This window comes from Mastigoproctus giganteus, chromosome 3 (assembly GCF_048544385.1).
Source record: "Mastigoproctus giganteus isolate SK-2022 chromosome 3, ASM4854438v1, whole genome shotgun sequence".
In the NCBI taxonomy this organism is placed as follows: Eukaryota; Metazoa; Arthropoda; class Arachnida; order Uropygi; family Thelyphonidae; genus Mastigoproctus; species Mastigoproctus giganteus.
The window spans coordinates 146,522,245-146,536,730 of NC_143577.1; the positions used below are offsets into that span (position 1 = coordinate 146,522,245).

General features: G+C 36.8%; 1 protein-coding gene across 1 annotated transcript in view; it reads right to left on the reverse strand.

The window, feature by feature from the left end:
• The window catches only part of LOC150088311 (LHFPL tetraspan subfamily member 2a protein-like), a 129,568-nt gene that overhangs the window by 22,019 nt on the left and 93,063 nt on the right, over positions 1 to 14,486 (reverse strand). The window contains exons 2-4 of the mRNA XM_090370703.1: positions 6,996 to 7,222; positions 6,582 to 6,833; positions 336 to 449 (exon numbers count right to left, since the gene is read on the reverse strand). Coding sequence (XP_090226829.1) covers positions 336 to 449; positions 6,582 to 6,833; positions 6,996 to 7,185 — 556 coding nt within the window. The 5' untranslated portion in view covers positions 7,186 to 7,222. The remainder of the gene's footprint in view (positions 1 to 335; positions 450 to 6,581; positions 6,834 to 6,995; positions 7,223 to 14,486) is intronic.

A 14,486-nucleotide genomic window follows, 5' to 3' on the forward strand; every position in this document is an offset into this window, starting at 1 on the left:
TGGGTAGGATCCCCAGCTGTGATAGGGAAATGGAGTCCCATTCCCCATCCTCCTATCGCCTAAATTTTCTTATATATTCGGGCAATATAAAGCCACAATTTTTCCTAGCCTCTGAGATTGCTTAAATGGGCTATGCGTTTAATTTTCTTCCCAGTTTTGTAATGCTATTCTGATTTCATGATGTTTCTAAACCTAGTTGCTTACATAAGATATTCAATTGATAAAACTGGCTTTAAATATAAATGGACAACTTAGCATCAAATCTAAATTTGTCGTGACTATGCTGATTTACACACTTGGTTCCTACTATAGTATCATCCCAATATTTCACTCACCTAAGGCGCAGTCACCAAAAGTATATGGCTCCGCTTTGTCTCCACAAACTAGTTGTACGCGACGGCTTCCCCACCCAGCGGGATAGAGCATAAGGCCGAGGATGTATAAGAGACCTGTAAAATGAATTATTATTATTATAACTACCAATTAGACTCTCACCATATGATATGCCACAATGGTATTTTAACTTTGCATTAACATAAGTTATATTTATATAAATACAATTATCTAAATTAATATATTTATATAAATAAATCACAGATAGTATAAGTATAGCAAATTGTATATTTATGCAGTATAAATAAAATTTATATTTATTTTAAGTTATTCATAATTACCTTGATTATGTTTAACTTTGATACAATGCACACTAAAATAGAGGAGAAAATGTTTTCATTTAATAGAATAATAAAATTTCATTTAATAAAATAGGTTGTATGAAAACATTTAGTATTTTATTTTAAACAGATAAGTACTGGGTCTGCAAAATCTTGGTGCACTTTCATGCATCTACAAATGCTGATCCCATTGTCTATTAAAATCTTAGCAGAATTAAGCATCTGCATTACGAAAGCGTTGATAGCGTTTCACGCGTGGAGGGAATATTACGTTGTGAGGTATGTGCAATGAAGTGAAAACAGTTACATTTATATATTAGTAATTAATTAGTAACAAGATAATTATTTATTTTTCACTTCTGTTAATCATAGAAAAATAAAAAATTAAATTAATTTAAGAAATAAAAAATCGAACTTTCCTGAAATGCAATACATTACGTACGTTAGCTACCTTAAGTTTAAAAGAGCCATCGCACCATAACCATTCAGAATTATACAGTATACATACACACAGGAACTCAGTGATCACTGAAATATGAATCCCCTCCAATCCATAATGGACCATGCCGCATAGCTCACAGTATGAAAGGCCGAACAGCTTCGTACGCTAGAGCAGTGATGCAAGTCAGAGTGATAAAATATCAGTAATGGAACGTGGTAAAGATATCACAGAGTTTCAAAAGGGTACGATTGTGGGAATTCGTGTGTCGAGTACTTCCATATCGGGAACGGCACATCCTTTCAGTTGCTCGCGGCCCACTGCAGTTAAGGTGCACAAAGAATGGTGTGGAATGGGTCAAATCACTTCCCGCCGACAAAACTGTAAAGGATTACGCAAGGTACTATAGTTCGTGGTGAGCGAAGGGTGCAGTACGTTATACGGGCACAATGGCAGGTCACTGTGGGACAGACATCGCAATACAACGTGGGGAATGCAAGAACAATATCTCAATGACGACGCGCAGCACACTCAGATGTATGGAGTATCACAGCAAACGATCCCCAGGAGATCCTACCATGCTAAATATGGTAGATATCTTCTCCTCACCACTGATCATCGTCTACTGCGATTGCTGTGGTGTCAACAACATGTTGGTTGGGGACTGGAAACGAGTGTGCTGGTCGGTCGGATGAATTCAAATACCTTTTGAAACATAGCCCATACTTTTTGCAACGTACCTTTGTGCCACACACGAACGTTCTAGGCACTATGCGTTTGTGTGTGGCGCAAACAGCCCGAGTCCATAGATTCATCATGTATAATGCCCACAATCCAGGTTGCTTAATATAGGGGTTATGCTTTTCTGGCAAGAACTAGGACCCCCTAATTATATGTATATGGGACCCTCTATATATATATATATATACACACACACACACACATTATATATAGTATGGCAACCCCAGCATGAGGTAAAGAAATACCGTTTGATATTTTTGAAGAATGTTTTTATTTTAAAAATTGTTCAATGTTTGTAAAACTTTTAATTAGCCAAGTTGCATATTTAACAATGTCTCAATAAAATTCTCTCTGTAGCACAGAGAGAATTTTATTGGGACATTGTTAAATATACAACACAGGTGCATTTTTTGTGAATGAAGGATTATATAACTTTTCTGTTTTAAAATCCCCTCCACCAAATTCTTCAAATTCCAATAACGAATGCAGTTATGTAAACCCATCTACATATTTTGCAATACCGTAGTACTGCGAGTAACGGAACCAGTGTTAATACGTTAAGCATTACAGTATCAGCTAAAAAAAATTATATCCAATTCATTTACCCGCTCTTTATATAATATTAATTTACCATATCCTTCTTTAAATTTATTCAGTTTCCTACCTTCAGAAAAGTGCAGTAGGAGGATTGTTATTGCAACGATCAATTACTTTTTTGGGTGAAGGAAAATTTCCGCACATCTGTCTACAATCCTCTTTCAATTTAAATTTAGACCCCCCCTCGTTTATCTGTTACCTAAGCAAGAGTAAAGATGGCAGCTGCATCTTTATTCTTTATGGAGTTTTTCTCTGTTTATCCCTGTAAAGCTTAATAAATTTTTAAAATATAAACTTCAGAATTCTGAGGATGCTCCCCGAGGAAAAAAGGGGATCTGGTAGTTTTCCCACGACAATTTAGTAAAGCATGGTGCCAAATGTACGGAACTTTCGAATTGGGGTGATTTTGACTTAAACAGTTAGTTTGAATGATTTCTTTTTTTTTTTTTTTTTCATGAGATCTCAAGAAAAAAAATATTTTATCATTTTCGCCACTTGTTACTTTTCCCGCACACCATGCACCCTGGCTTCTTTATTGTGGTGTTTAATAAAGTAATCTTTTCCTTTATTTGATACTTTAGTAATATCCGACCTGCACAATAAACAATACACATTCTCATCCCCAGTGATGCTTCTAAAGAATGACATCATAAGGGTTAATCTGACATTTCAAATTACAAAAGTATAGTAAATTGGACAAAACTAATTTAACATTATTTATTATTTATTATTCAAAACTTTTTTTATAGAAATTTCCGCAGTAAATGCACGATATCATATTTCTTATTGCGATTTATTTTTTTATTGTTTATGTCTGTGGCCGCATGATAGCTGTGAATAAGCTATGGTTTTAATAATCATTTTTATTAGTTAACAGGTGCGATTGGTGAATTCTATAATAGAGGGGTCCCAAAGTCGAGCTGTGTATTCACCTTAACTTTCCGCCGACACACAATATGCCAGGGGCGTTAGAAATCATGAATAACTTTTATTTTAAAATGTGTGTGTATATATATATGTATATACGTATATGATGTAATATAAAAGTTAGGCAAAGGTAATAAAAATAAAATAAAATAAATAAAAAGCTATCATTAGAGGCAGCAAATGCAAATCCTCCACATGAAGCCTAATTATATCTGGTAATTAAAATAGATCTGATATTTAAAATAAAATAAAAACATCAGCCAGTAGTACGGCAAAAAAGTAGAGCGAAACACAACGTAAAATAATATAAAATAAACAAACAGGGAAGGGAAAGAAATGGTAATAAGACAAAAAAGTAGTCGTTAATCCCCTGTATATTTTAGTCATTAAACCCAATTAATAAAAACGATGTAATTTTAAATAATGCCAATTATAGTTAATTTAGCGGTTCCTCCCCAGAAGGTACCAGTTCCAAAAGACGTGAAATATCACCAAAAGGGGGGGGGGGGGGGTTAAAGAAACTACAAAAAATTAAAATATCAAAATGATAGACTGACCATCATGCCCCATATCGACAGAGGACCACGAGGCCAATAATGGTCATGGAATCGCTGCATTTCAATCGTCATACAAATCATCGCAAAGGCGGAAATATCGAAGAACCAAACAAACCCTCCATTCTCCGATAGATCAACCAATGCAGAGGATTTGCATGGCGGTGGTCCTTATGCAGCGAGAAATAATCTATAGAACAGACAGCACTCTAGATCAGAGCCACACCACTGACATAATGTAAGCTTAACCAGCTTATATAATAGAAAGAAAAGAATAGATGGCGGCACAGGCGCTGCTTATTAGCCGCTGCTTTTTTGCCGTACTACTGGCTGATGTTTTTATTTTATTTTAAATATCAGATCTATTTTAATTACCAGATATATACGTATATATATATTTTTTAAATATATGATTTTTTATTTTTATTTCTTTTCTTAACTTCTGGTACACTATTCCGGCAGAAAAAGAGCTCTGGTTTTATGCAAAGCAAAAATATTTTAAACTTAAAACTAAAATTAACGTCGTTTTTTCAAACAAATGAATAAATAATGAATTTTTTTATCGAGAGATGGCGCGAGTTGCACGGAGAACTAAAATAATGAGAAAGAGTCATAAATAGCAGCCAAAACAGATAACGTTATAGTAGTAGTAGTAGTAGTAGTAGTAGTGGCACATGATGCAAGAAAGCAAGTGTAGGAGCTTATGCAGCATCAGCCAAAAAAAAAAAAAAAAAAAATCACACCATTCCCTCCAAATGCCTGTCCAGTTCCTCCTTAAATTTATTTAACCTATCAACTTCTACAACGACAGATGGAAGTTTGTTCCAGCAATTAACCACCCGCTGGCTAAAGGCAAATTTCCGCACATCTATTCTACATCTGTCCTTTCTTAATTTGAACTTATGTCCCCGTAGGTTGGTAATCTGAACAAGTGGAAGGATCCCATCAGAATTCAGCGTGCTCAACCCATTCAAGGCCTTATAGACCTCAATCAGATCACCGCGCAGGTGCCTAGTCTCCAGCCACTGCAATTTGCAGAACTTAAGCCTCTCTTGGTAAGAGAATCCCTTCATTCCCCTCACCAATCGTGTTGCTCTTCTCTGTACACGCTCAAGCAAATCTACATCCTTCCTAAAATGAGGCCTCCAGACCTGTACGCAGTACTCAAGGCGTGGCCTGACCATTGCCTTATACAGAGGGACAATCACCTCCTTTTCCCTGCTAGCAAAATTCCTATATATCATTGACAAAACCCCATGACCCGCCCTAGCAGCCTGTCTGCACTGCTCAGAAAACTTCATATCTGACTGCACAATTACTCCCAGGTCTTTTTCATTTTCTACCACCTTAAGTGTAGTACCACACAGTTGGTACGTTTCTCTGGGGTTATTTCTACCCATATGCAGTACTTTGCATTTGTCAAGGTTGAACTTCAGTTGCCACTTCTTAGCCCATCTGCCCAAATTATCTAGATCCTGTTGCAGTAGCACACTGCCATTACTGTCATTAACAACCCTGCCAACCTTTGTGTCATCTGCAAACTTCGACATTAAGCCTGATATACCTTCATCAATATCATTGATAAATACACAAAACAACAGTGGACCCAACACCGAACCCTGTGGGACTCCAATAGTTGCAGACCGCACCGACTACTTTTATATTAACGCATTTCCACTCATTAAACATTCTTCGAAATTATATTTCGTTAAATTAATATAATTCTAAATATAATTTCGAATTATATTAAATATAATTTGCAAATTATAAAATATAATTTGCATTCTTCAAAATATAATTTCGAAGAATGCAAAAATATAATTTCGAAGTAGTCGGCAGCAACGTCTTTGTCTATCATTCGTTTCAAGATGTCTTTTTCGTTGGACGGATGGAGGAATTTTTATATTCCTCTTGATTCGAGGTTAAAGTTAACCGATCTCAGGAAGAGGGAGTAGATTTTTTACCCGGCGAGTTATTCTGGGCTTTCAGCACGCACAGCATGAAAATCGGCCCGTGAATACACTTCTATAGAGATATAAACACCTTATGATCCTGTATTACTGAGCTTTATGTAGCTCGCAGCTTTATGAGCGCACGAGCTCATAAGGAGGGATTAATAATACCGATATTTATTTATTGATATTTTTGTTGTAATTTTTCATATTTACATTTAATTTTTTGCAATTAAATTAAATCCGACAATTACTAAAAAACACTAATAACAATTTTATTAGATGATTATGAATACTTAGGAACATACCTAAAACACATCGTAAGAAAACAATGCAGAAAAATCTATTACTAAAAACAAATATTTTCAAAAGTCTTTGTGGGTCTATATTTTTGGGACACGCTAATTGTGAACTCAGGGGACGTGTAACATTTAGTCGCCCTATATGGCTGCTGCCCACAAATGTGAAGGAATGGACAGCATGCTGACCTGGGGTCAGACGAATACCTAAAAAAGTAGAGTGAATATAAAAGTGTACTATAACAACGAAATAAAAGTTTTTAAATTTATCTATAAGTAATGTGCCTTTTTCTTATACACCAAACGCTAAAAGGAAATTTATAAGAAAGTAATTAAAAGTAAGCAAGAAAAAAAAAATCACAAACAGCAATCAAAGAATAACATAAGTATTAAATTACCTGCTATAGCCTGCACCGTTCCCGAGATGGTGAATATACTTTTGCGTACGATGCTCCGGATGCAGCAGCCAAGGAGTGAGGTAAAAACTGTGAAGGTCATCAGAGCAAGGCCACAGGCAAAGAAAACGAGCGCTGCTTTCCAGAAATTGGGGAACTGATCAGACGGCATGCCGAAACTTGTAACGAAAGGGGCGCAGTTGTCGGTGTATATTTGGTCAATCTCGTGGAGTTTCGTGCAACGATTGTAAATACCTGGAAAACAGATAATTTACTGAAAGGACGAATACGTATAAAGTTCTGTTAGTTTGTGTTGTAAGTGGCAAATATTCATTCTGAAATGACATTGAATGCAAATTGTGTACCCCCCCCCATTACAAATTTCGGTTTTCTTATAAAACAGGTCATATACGTTACCTAGTGTAGGGGAGAAAACTTCCTGGGATTTGGTTTCTCCTCGTATGGGATGTTTAGATTTTAGTCCGGGCCTTCTCGGAACTCCGATGAGCCAGCTGGGAGTGACAATGGCCGCCAACATTGCCAGTGTCGTGGCAATAGTCAGCAATGTCCACAGTAAAGTTCGTGAGGTCACAATGACGTAACACATGATTGTCACTTAAACATTCTCAAGCAGCAACACAATTCTGGAAGAGAAAAATAATATTGTTTTTACTATCTGTTTTATTTCAGCAAAAGTTTGCTTTCACCCCTTTTACATAGCCGATCCCCCACTAGAAGGGTGTACAAAAAAAGAGGCAAAATAAGAATTGTTCACGAAATATTTAGAATAATATTGAGTAGTTACAAACAGCAATTATTTATGATATTTTACGAAAATCGCAGTTAGATACTGATTTTATATTTCATGATTTCAATAAAAATCGGATTAAACTGTTATAGTTCCTGTTTTTTGCCCACCCTTATCTTCTAATCCAAGAAGATAAAGGTGGGCAAAGTTTAAATAGATACTGAGTTTCCTTTGGGATGCTCCCGTTCTATAACTGAAATAAGCTGTGGACTTCAGAGAGGCTCTTCATGATTGCGTCCAGCACGTCAGTTACAGATGGGGCCTTGAAGGGTTGGGGCTTAGGTCCCTCCGGTATTATGCATATGAGAAATTAAGATAATGCTGTTGGATGGTATGCGAAGCCTTCGGGGAGGATGTTTAGTTTGGTATCTAATACTGCCCTGGAGATGGTGAATGGGTTGCCCATTAACCTGTTCTACCATTCCATTATCCCCCTACTTAATTGAGAGGAATTTGAGACGTTGGGGCTGAAGACAGATGCATAAAGTGCAATTTGTTGTAGGCTGCTGAATGTATCTCACGATTACTTCCGCGTTGAGCAGGCCCGTAAGCTCCAGTCCACATTACGGAGTGTTTTCGTCTTCATTGTGGCGAAATGACGCTGAAAGCAACTCGATGATTTACGGGGTGAGTTTGTGCAAGATCTTTCGATGTTATATACATTTGCGGTCGGCCGCGTCTGATGAGAAGTCATCGTACCCCAAAAGAAGAAAACTTCAAGGGCATCAGCGAACAGAACAACTTGACAGGATTCCTCCGTGTGTTACTTACTCCCCGTGTTATAAAGTTCACTTGCCTAAAAGATTTATTAGAAAAAAGGCCTTGAGCCTCGGGCTGCATATCACTGTATACTTTCCAGCAACGACCGACAAACTTCTTACACGTAGGTGTAAGAAGTTTGTCGGTCGGTGCTTACACGTAGAATTCCGGTGCCGGTAACGCAGTATTACGCATGTATAATACTGCGTTACCGGCACCGGAATTATGATTCATGATCATGCTCGAGCTGGTTCTGTTATTTTACCCAATGCTCCAGTACACCAGCGTTTCCCAAACTAGGGTCCGTGAAACGTTCAGAAGGTATCAAGTAATATGCGTTTATTTTCTTAAAAATATATACTGATAGAATCGCAACGAATTTCGTTATAGAACATTACTTATTTTCGATACGATTAATATATAGAATTGTTATACATATTTCAAATTATTCGTTCTATGTATAGCAAATTGATGATAAATAAAGTTATTATTAATATTATACTGTATATGTAGGGGTCCGTAAATCTCAGTAGTTTAGGAACCGCTGTAGTATACCATTCACCAACTGCTGATGAAGGGATACCTCGCCCCGAAAGCTACTCTATTTTTTGAACTTAAACTAGTTTGTCGGTCGTTGCTAGAAAGTACATATATAGTAAAAGGTTTATGGTTGATGATCAGCTGCTTGGGCGTAAGAATTAGACTGATTTTTTAATAGGCTTCCTGTAACATCAAAGTATTTCTGCAGAATGTAAAATGAGAGCAGGAATTGAGAGCTTATCATAAGTGCCAAAAAAAATTGTCCAGTTGAGATTATTGTTGAGAGCGGTTTTTGTTTTAAATAGGATGTCAGGTAGGTTAGTATACTCAATAATGAGGTTAGGACAGTCTTCTAAAAAAAAACTCAGTGAAAAGTATCCCACTGAGATAGGTCTAAAGTCCTTGTGCTCTTAAGGTTTCTTCTTTTGGTCATGGATTTAACCCTGTAGTGTTTCCCATGTGGTCAGAATTGTTCCGGATTTGAAATTCTGATCAAAGATAGACAAAAGGGGGCTTTACAATGAAAGAACTGCACAGCTTGACACGAAAAGCCACCTGGATCAAAGGTAGGCACAAGCCTACCATTGGTGGTTTGTTGATGGTAATTATAAATATTCTTTTGTTGAAAGCGCCTGCTGGAATGGATTATGAAATCTTTCAGGTTTGAAGTTACTGGATCTGGCACTTGGGTGACAGCTAACGATACTCATTCCCGAAATACCTTTTGCTCCATGTGAAATTCCTTTTTGTATTTGAATGTTATTTAGATGTTATTCTGGAGTGGTTTATTCTGTTGAGTAAAAGTAGCGAGTCCCCACAGTCCTTAGACTGTGGGGACTTGCTACAGCTGTATTAATCAAACTACAGCTGTATTAAGATACAGCTTTAGTTTGATTCCCATCTCCAGACAGAAGAAAAGTATGCCCCGTTGGGACGGTAGGCAGTGGAGGATTCAATAGAATAAATGTTCGTATTTTTATGGCCGACGTGTGAGTATTACACAGTTGTAATTAAACCGAACAGAAACTTTACAGAACGTAAAACTGTAGAGTGTTATAAAGTTCTATAGAGTTTTATTAAGTGTTCTATAATTTTAGTAATTAATTGATAAGGAGATAACTATATTTATTTCTTTTCATTTCTATTAATCACAGAAAAACAACAAAATATAGTATTCAATATAAGGAAAAAGTGTACGTTCCTAAAATATAACGCACTGTGTGCATTGCCTGACTTGTTTGATAGTGGTGGCTGCACCAGGTATCTGTTACTTTTTTTGACGTAGACGTTGTTTGATATGATTCCTTTGCATATGCTAACAGCTAATTTACTATGCCGAGAAATTTGATGATAAAATGAGGTACCATGTGATCCCCTATAGTATGACATTGAAGGGGGCTTTCTTTGTGTGAAGACAACCGAAAAGCCTGTTGGATTGCATTGTGGTTACTTCCTCGATGGATGACCTGTGATGTTATTGTGGTTCCAGAGACTGTACTTCGAGATTGATTGAAGTATTCCCCTTTACTGTTAATTGCTATACTGTTGGGACTGTTCAGGTTTAACGAAAAGTTGACTTCTTCATAGTGACCATAATTCCTGGTTTAGACATATACTTCCTGGATTGGACTTCTCCTCAGTTTGAATCTTCATAGTGGACTTACACGTATCAATTGGATTCTCAGAGATCATCACAACCTTATGTTGGGGCTTTATAGTGTTAGATACCTTCATGGTATTGCATTGTGATATGGACATTATGTTGAGAATGAATTGACCCTCTATGAGAGAATCTGAGATAACTGTACATCAACGTTGTTAGTGGTACAGTATAAATAAGTAGATTGCTGGGACCGCGTATTACAATAAATAAATAAATGTGAAGACAAATTGCATTCCCTTGACCTCCGTGCACAAAACAGCCCCTTTGAACTGGTATCTAAAGCGTGTCGACCGGATCCAGCGGCAGAGACTATCACGCTCTTCACCGATGGATTCCTTACGCAATGGTGGGAAGTGATACCTCCAGAACTAATCAAGTCTGGTTCTTAGCACGTGGATTCCATATCAACCTGCATTACTGTTATTCATGGAGGTGTCACTCACCTGATAAATGGCTTATCGATGAGCCACATTTGTTACTCATTAACTCATTTGTGTAACTCTATAATTTCAAATCGAAATGTGCTCGTTCTTTGTGCATTATTAAGACCTTAAAATGAACGTTACGCTAACGTTTTATCATAACCTAATAAAAGTTTCAGATTGCATTATGTAATTTTTACGTTCGGTGTGTGTATGTGTTAATAGCAGAAGTAACTAAGGCTACGAGGCGTCAATATATTTTGCTTTAGTTGTGTGTATTTTTCTGACTGTCTGCTACAAAATCCCGAGTCCGGTGATTACAATGACCGTGCTGCTCGAGAGGGCCTCGTCTTTGCTCCTTTAACTTTGGGGACCATTTAATTTGCTGTTAACGTCAACTACACAGTAAATGAAATTCATTCAGTGTATAATAGATAACTTATATTGAATAGAGTTCATCTTACCATAAAATTATTTAAAACAATTGGGTTATATATACACGGATGTTTTAAAATTTTGGGCTGGCTCAAAACTCATTTGAATTTAGAAGTCTTCGTAACCGATGCTGTGGATTTTGTCTCATTGTACGTCTGTGTCTCATGCAGGAAGCTAAGCGACCATGTATGGGTGTATTTCCCTTCCCCGACCTTACGTTGCAACATTAAAACATCACTTTTCAGTTACTCTCCTAACAGAGTACAAAGAAAACATTTACACGAAGCACAAAGTCTTTTAGCGTGATGGTAGCTATTTTCGAAGAGAAAATGCAATAATTGCTCCAACTGCACTGTCTGTTAGTTTTTCAAAAAAAAGTTTATTCGAGATCTTCCATCCATGCACGTGCATCTGGCAGATAACGCGAGGACTCCTGGAGAAGGTTATTACCACCACGCTGAAATGTGCATCAGAACCCTCCAGTAAAGCTCTTTGGATTAAGCTAACGTTATGATGGACGAGACAGCGAGGAATTCTTGGCTAAGACTCAGATTTTCTTCTCAGAGGTTACGTGATAAGGAAGGAAGAGGTTGCTTGGTAATGATTTTAATGGAAAAACAAGGAGGTGATGGAATTACAGAACCTATCGGAAAATACGAAATATTACAGTAGATTTTTATGACACTAAACTGGAATGGAAAGGAGGAGAATTGTCATTATTTATTGTAACCGTACTGTACAGTATGATATAGAGCAAGTGGTTACATTGTGTAGGGTAAGTTGTTGCACTAACAATTTGCACTTAACTGGGCAGAATTAGTTTGATAGAAAGGAATATATGACGAAGGTCTTGTGGATTAACTTTAGACTGAGGGACTCTTCAAGGTTTAGGCAGGGAAGTTTTTCTCAGCCTGACCTGAGAAAAAGCCTGGCCTTTTTCTCAGGTCAGGCTGAGAAAAACTTGTTGAAATGTGAGGAAATGTGATTTCCTCACATTTCAACCTGATTTAAGCTAGGTGGTTTCAGATTTCAACCTACTTCATAGATTGATGATTAAAAGATAGCTTCATAGATAGCTTAAAATCATGATGTGTAGTGCGGCATGTGGAAATATATATATTTTTGAACATTAATTATATTTACACTTCAGAGAAGAGGTACATTGAGCTCTGATATTCATCAAGGATCTGCAAATTGTATCAAAAACTTGACAGTGTAGGAACCAATAGCGGGTAGCGACCACTCCATCATGGTGTGGACTTCAATTTCAAGAGAGGGAGCCAAAGTGAATTGAAGTATTGAGCTCTATTAATTGGAGAGATATCTATACGCAGTTGGATAAAGGTTCATTATGCGAAATATTCAAGAGATTTATTTTGGAAACAACGAATGCATTAATTCCAGTGGAGAAGTTCCACAAAAGAAAACGCCAAAATGAATAATATGAGAGGTTTAAGAGTTTAATTGCGTGAACGATAAGAGGACATTTACAGACTATCGGAAGACCCTGACTTGTACGCATATTTTAAACGTATATGTAAAAAACACTGATGGGATAAGATCGTGTCCCATCATTGGGTTTTAGATTAAGATATCAGTGAATGCTGATAACGATAAATCACTAGCATAGAGGGCTAAACGGACAAGGAGTTTATTCATCCGTGAATATAAAAACAGGAAAGCAAATCAGATAGATCACTCACTTGATCGAAGTGGAAGAATCACGGGAAGCCCGGAAGAAGTAGCAGAGGAGTTGAATAGGTAGTTCGCAACAATACTACTGGGAGAAAAGAGACAAGGAGTCAGATTGATGTGAAACAACGAATATAAAGATCTTTGAGAACAGTCTATCAGAAACGCTACAGATATTGAGGGAAGCTAAGGTGCCGGAGGTTCTAAAAGAAACTGCATGTGATGAGCTCATCAGCCATTGTGAACGGTCTTGAGATTATTGAATCCCAAAAAGAGTACGAAACAGAATTAGATAAATTAAACGAATCTTTAGTTTTTAAATGCAGTTTCATTACTTTTGGCATTCATGCATCGTATGCCTCGGACTTGCCTCCTATCGTGTGTTACGGCCGTTTTCGCTCTTGTAGCAAGGAACCTTGTCCATTTTCGATTCATTTATCACGTGTTTGAGAAGTACGATTTATATCCCTTCGGTTACCGAAGAATTCTAAAAGACTCCTTAGTTATAGCTACTCGATTTCAGATAGAGAAGTATGGCGTTTCTCAGTGATTTATTCCGCACTTTGCAGCACTCATAACTTGCAAATACACACACACTGGCCAAAAAAAACATAAGAACCATTATACAGTATCAAATCGGGCCGCTTTCGTTTCGAATAACAGCTACTGTGCGGTGCCGCACGAATTCTATACACTAAGGTGTTTTAGTGCGTTTTGGTCTAATTGTAACCATTCTTTCAGCAAAATATTGCGTAGATGCGACAAAGTTGAAGGAAGAGTATTTCGTTGCAGAATACCTCTCTCCAGCATATCCCACACAATTCTCAATAGGATTGAGATCTGGTGAATGCGGGGGATAAGGAAGATGATGGAAATGTGTGTCACGTTCTCCGAACTATTCTTGAACGATTCTGGCAGGATATGCCTTTGTATTTTCGCCCATAAAGTGGCCACAGGAATTTGGATTTCGTTTTCAAGTTGTATGTGCCACAGGTTATAACTGTAAAGTGAAATTTTGATTTCTTTGACTTTTTTTTTTTTTAACGCTTATTACATATAAAGGTCTATTATGTAACCATCACATTAAAACTTGTTGAATTTATATTTAGCAATTTAACTTCGTTTTATTTTGTGGGACTAACATGACAAATCATACAAAAAAAATTTGTATTTTCGGTAAAAAGTACTGTAGGTACAATTGTAACATTTCTAAGTAGGGACATTTGTAACATCCAATCTCTGAAATTTTATACTATAAAAATGATTGCCCTCATCTGGGATGGACCATGATCCGCGCAAATTTTGGAAAGTGCACAAGTGATTTGAAATCACTTTATATGAGTGTAATGCAGAAAATAACTGTCAACTGATTTTAAGACAGTTAATTTTAAGAATTGCTTAAAATTACATAAAGGCTTAACTTAAAACCTTTAGTGAAAATCCCTGCAGAAAATATCCCCACTAAAATATTCCACATTTTGTTGTGTGTTTGGGAGATGTCAAACTCGAATACAGTAGTACGGAAAAATGATGATTTTTATGTAAAAAAAAAATAAATGAAAGAGTTGCATTCCGTAGCTCCCACCTAC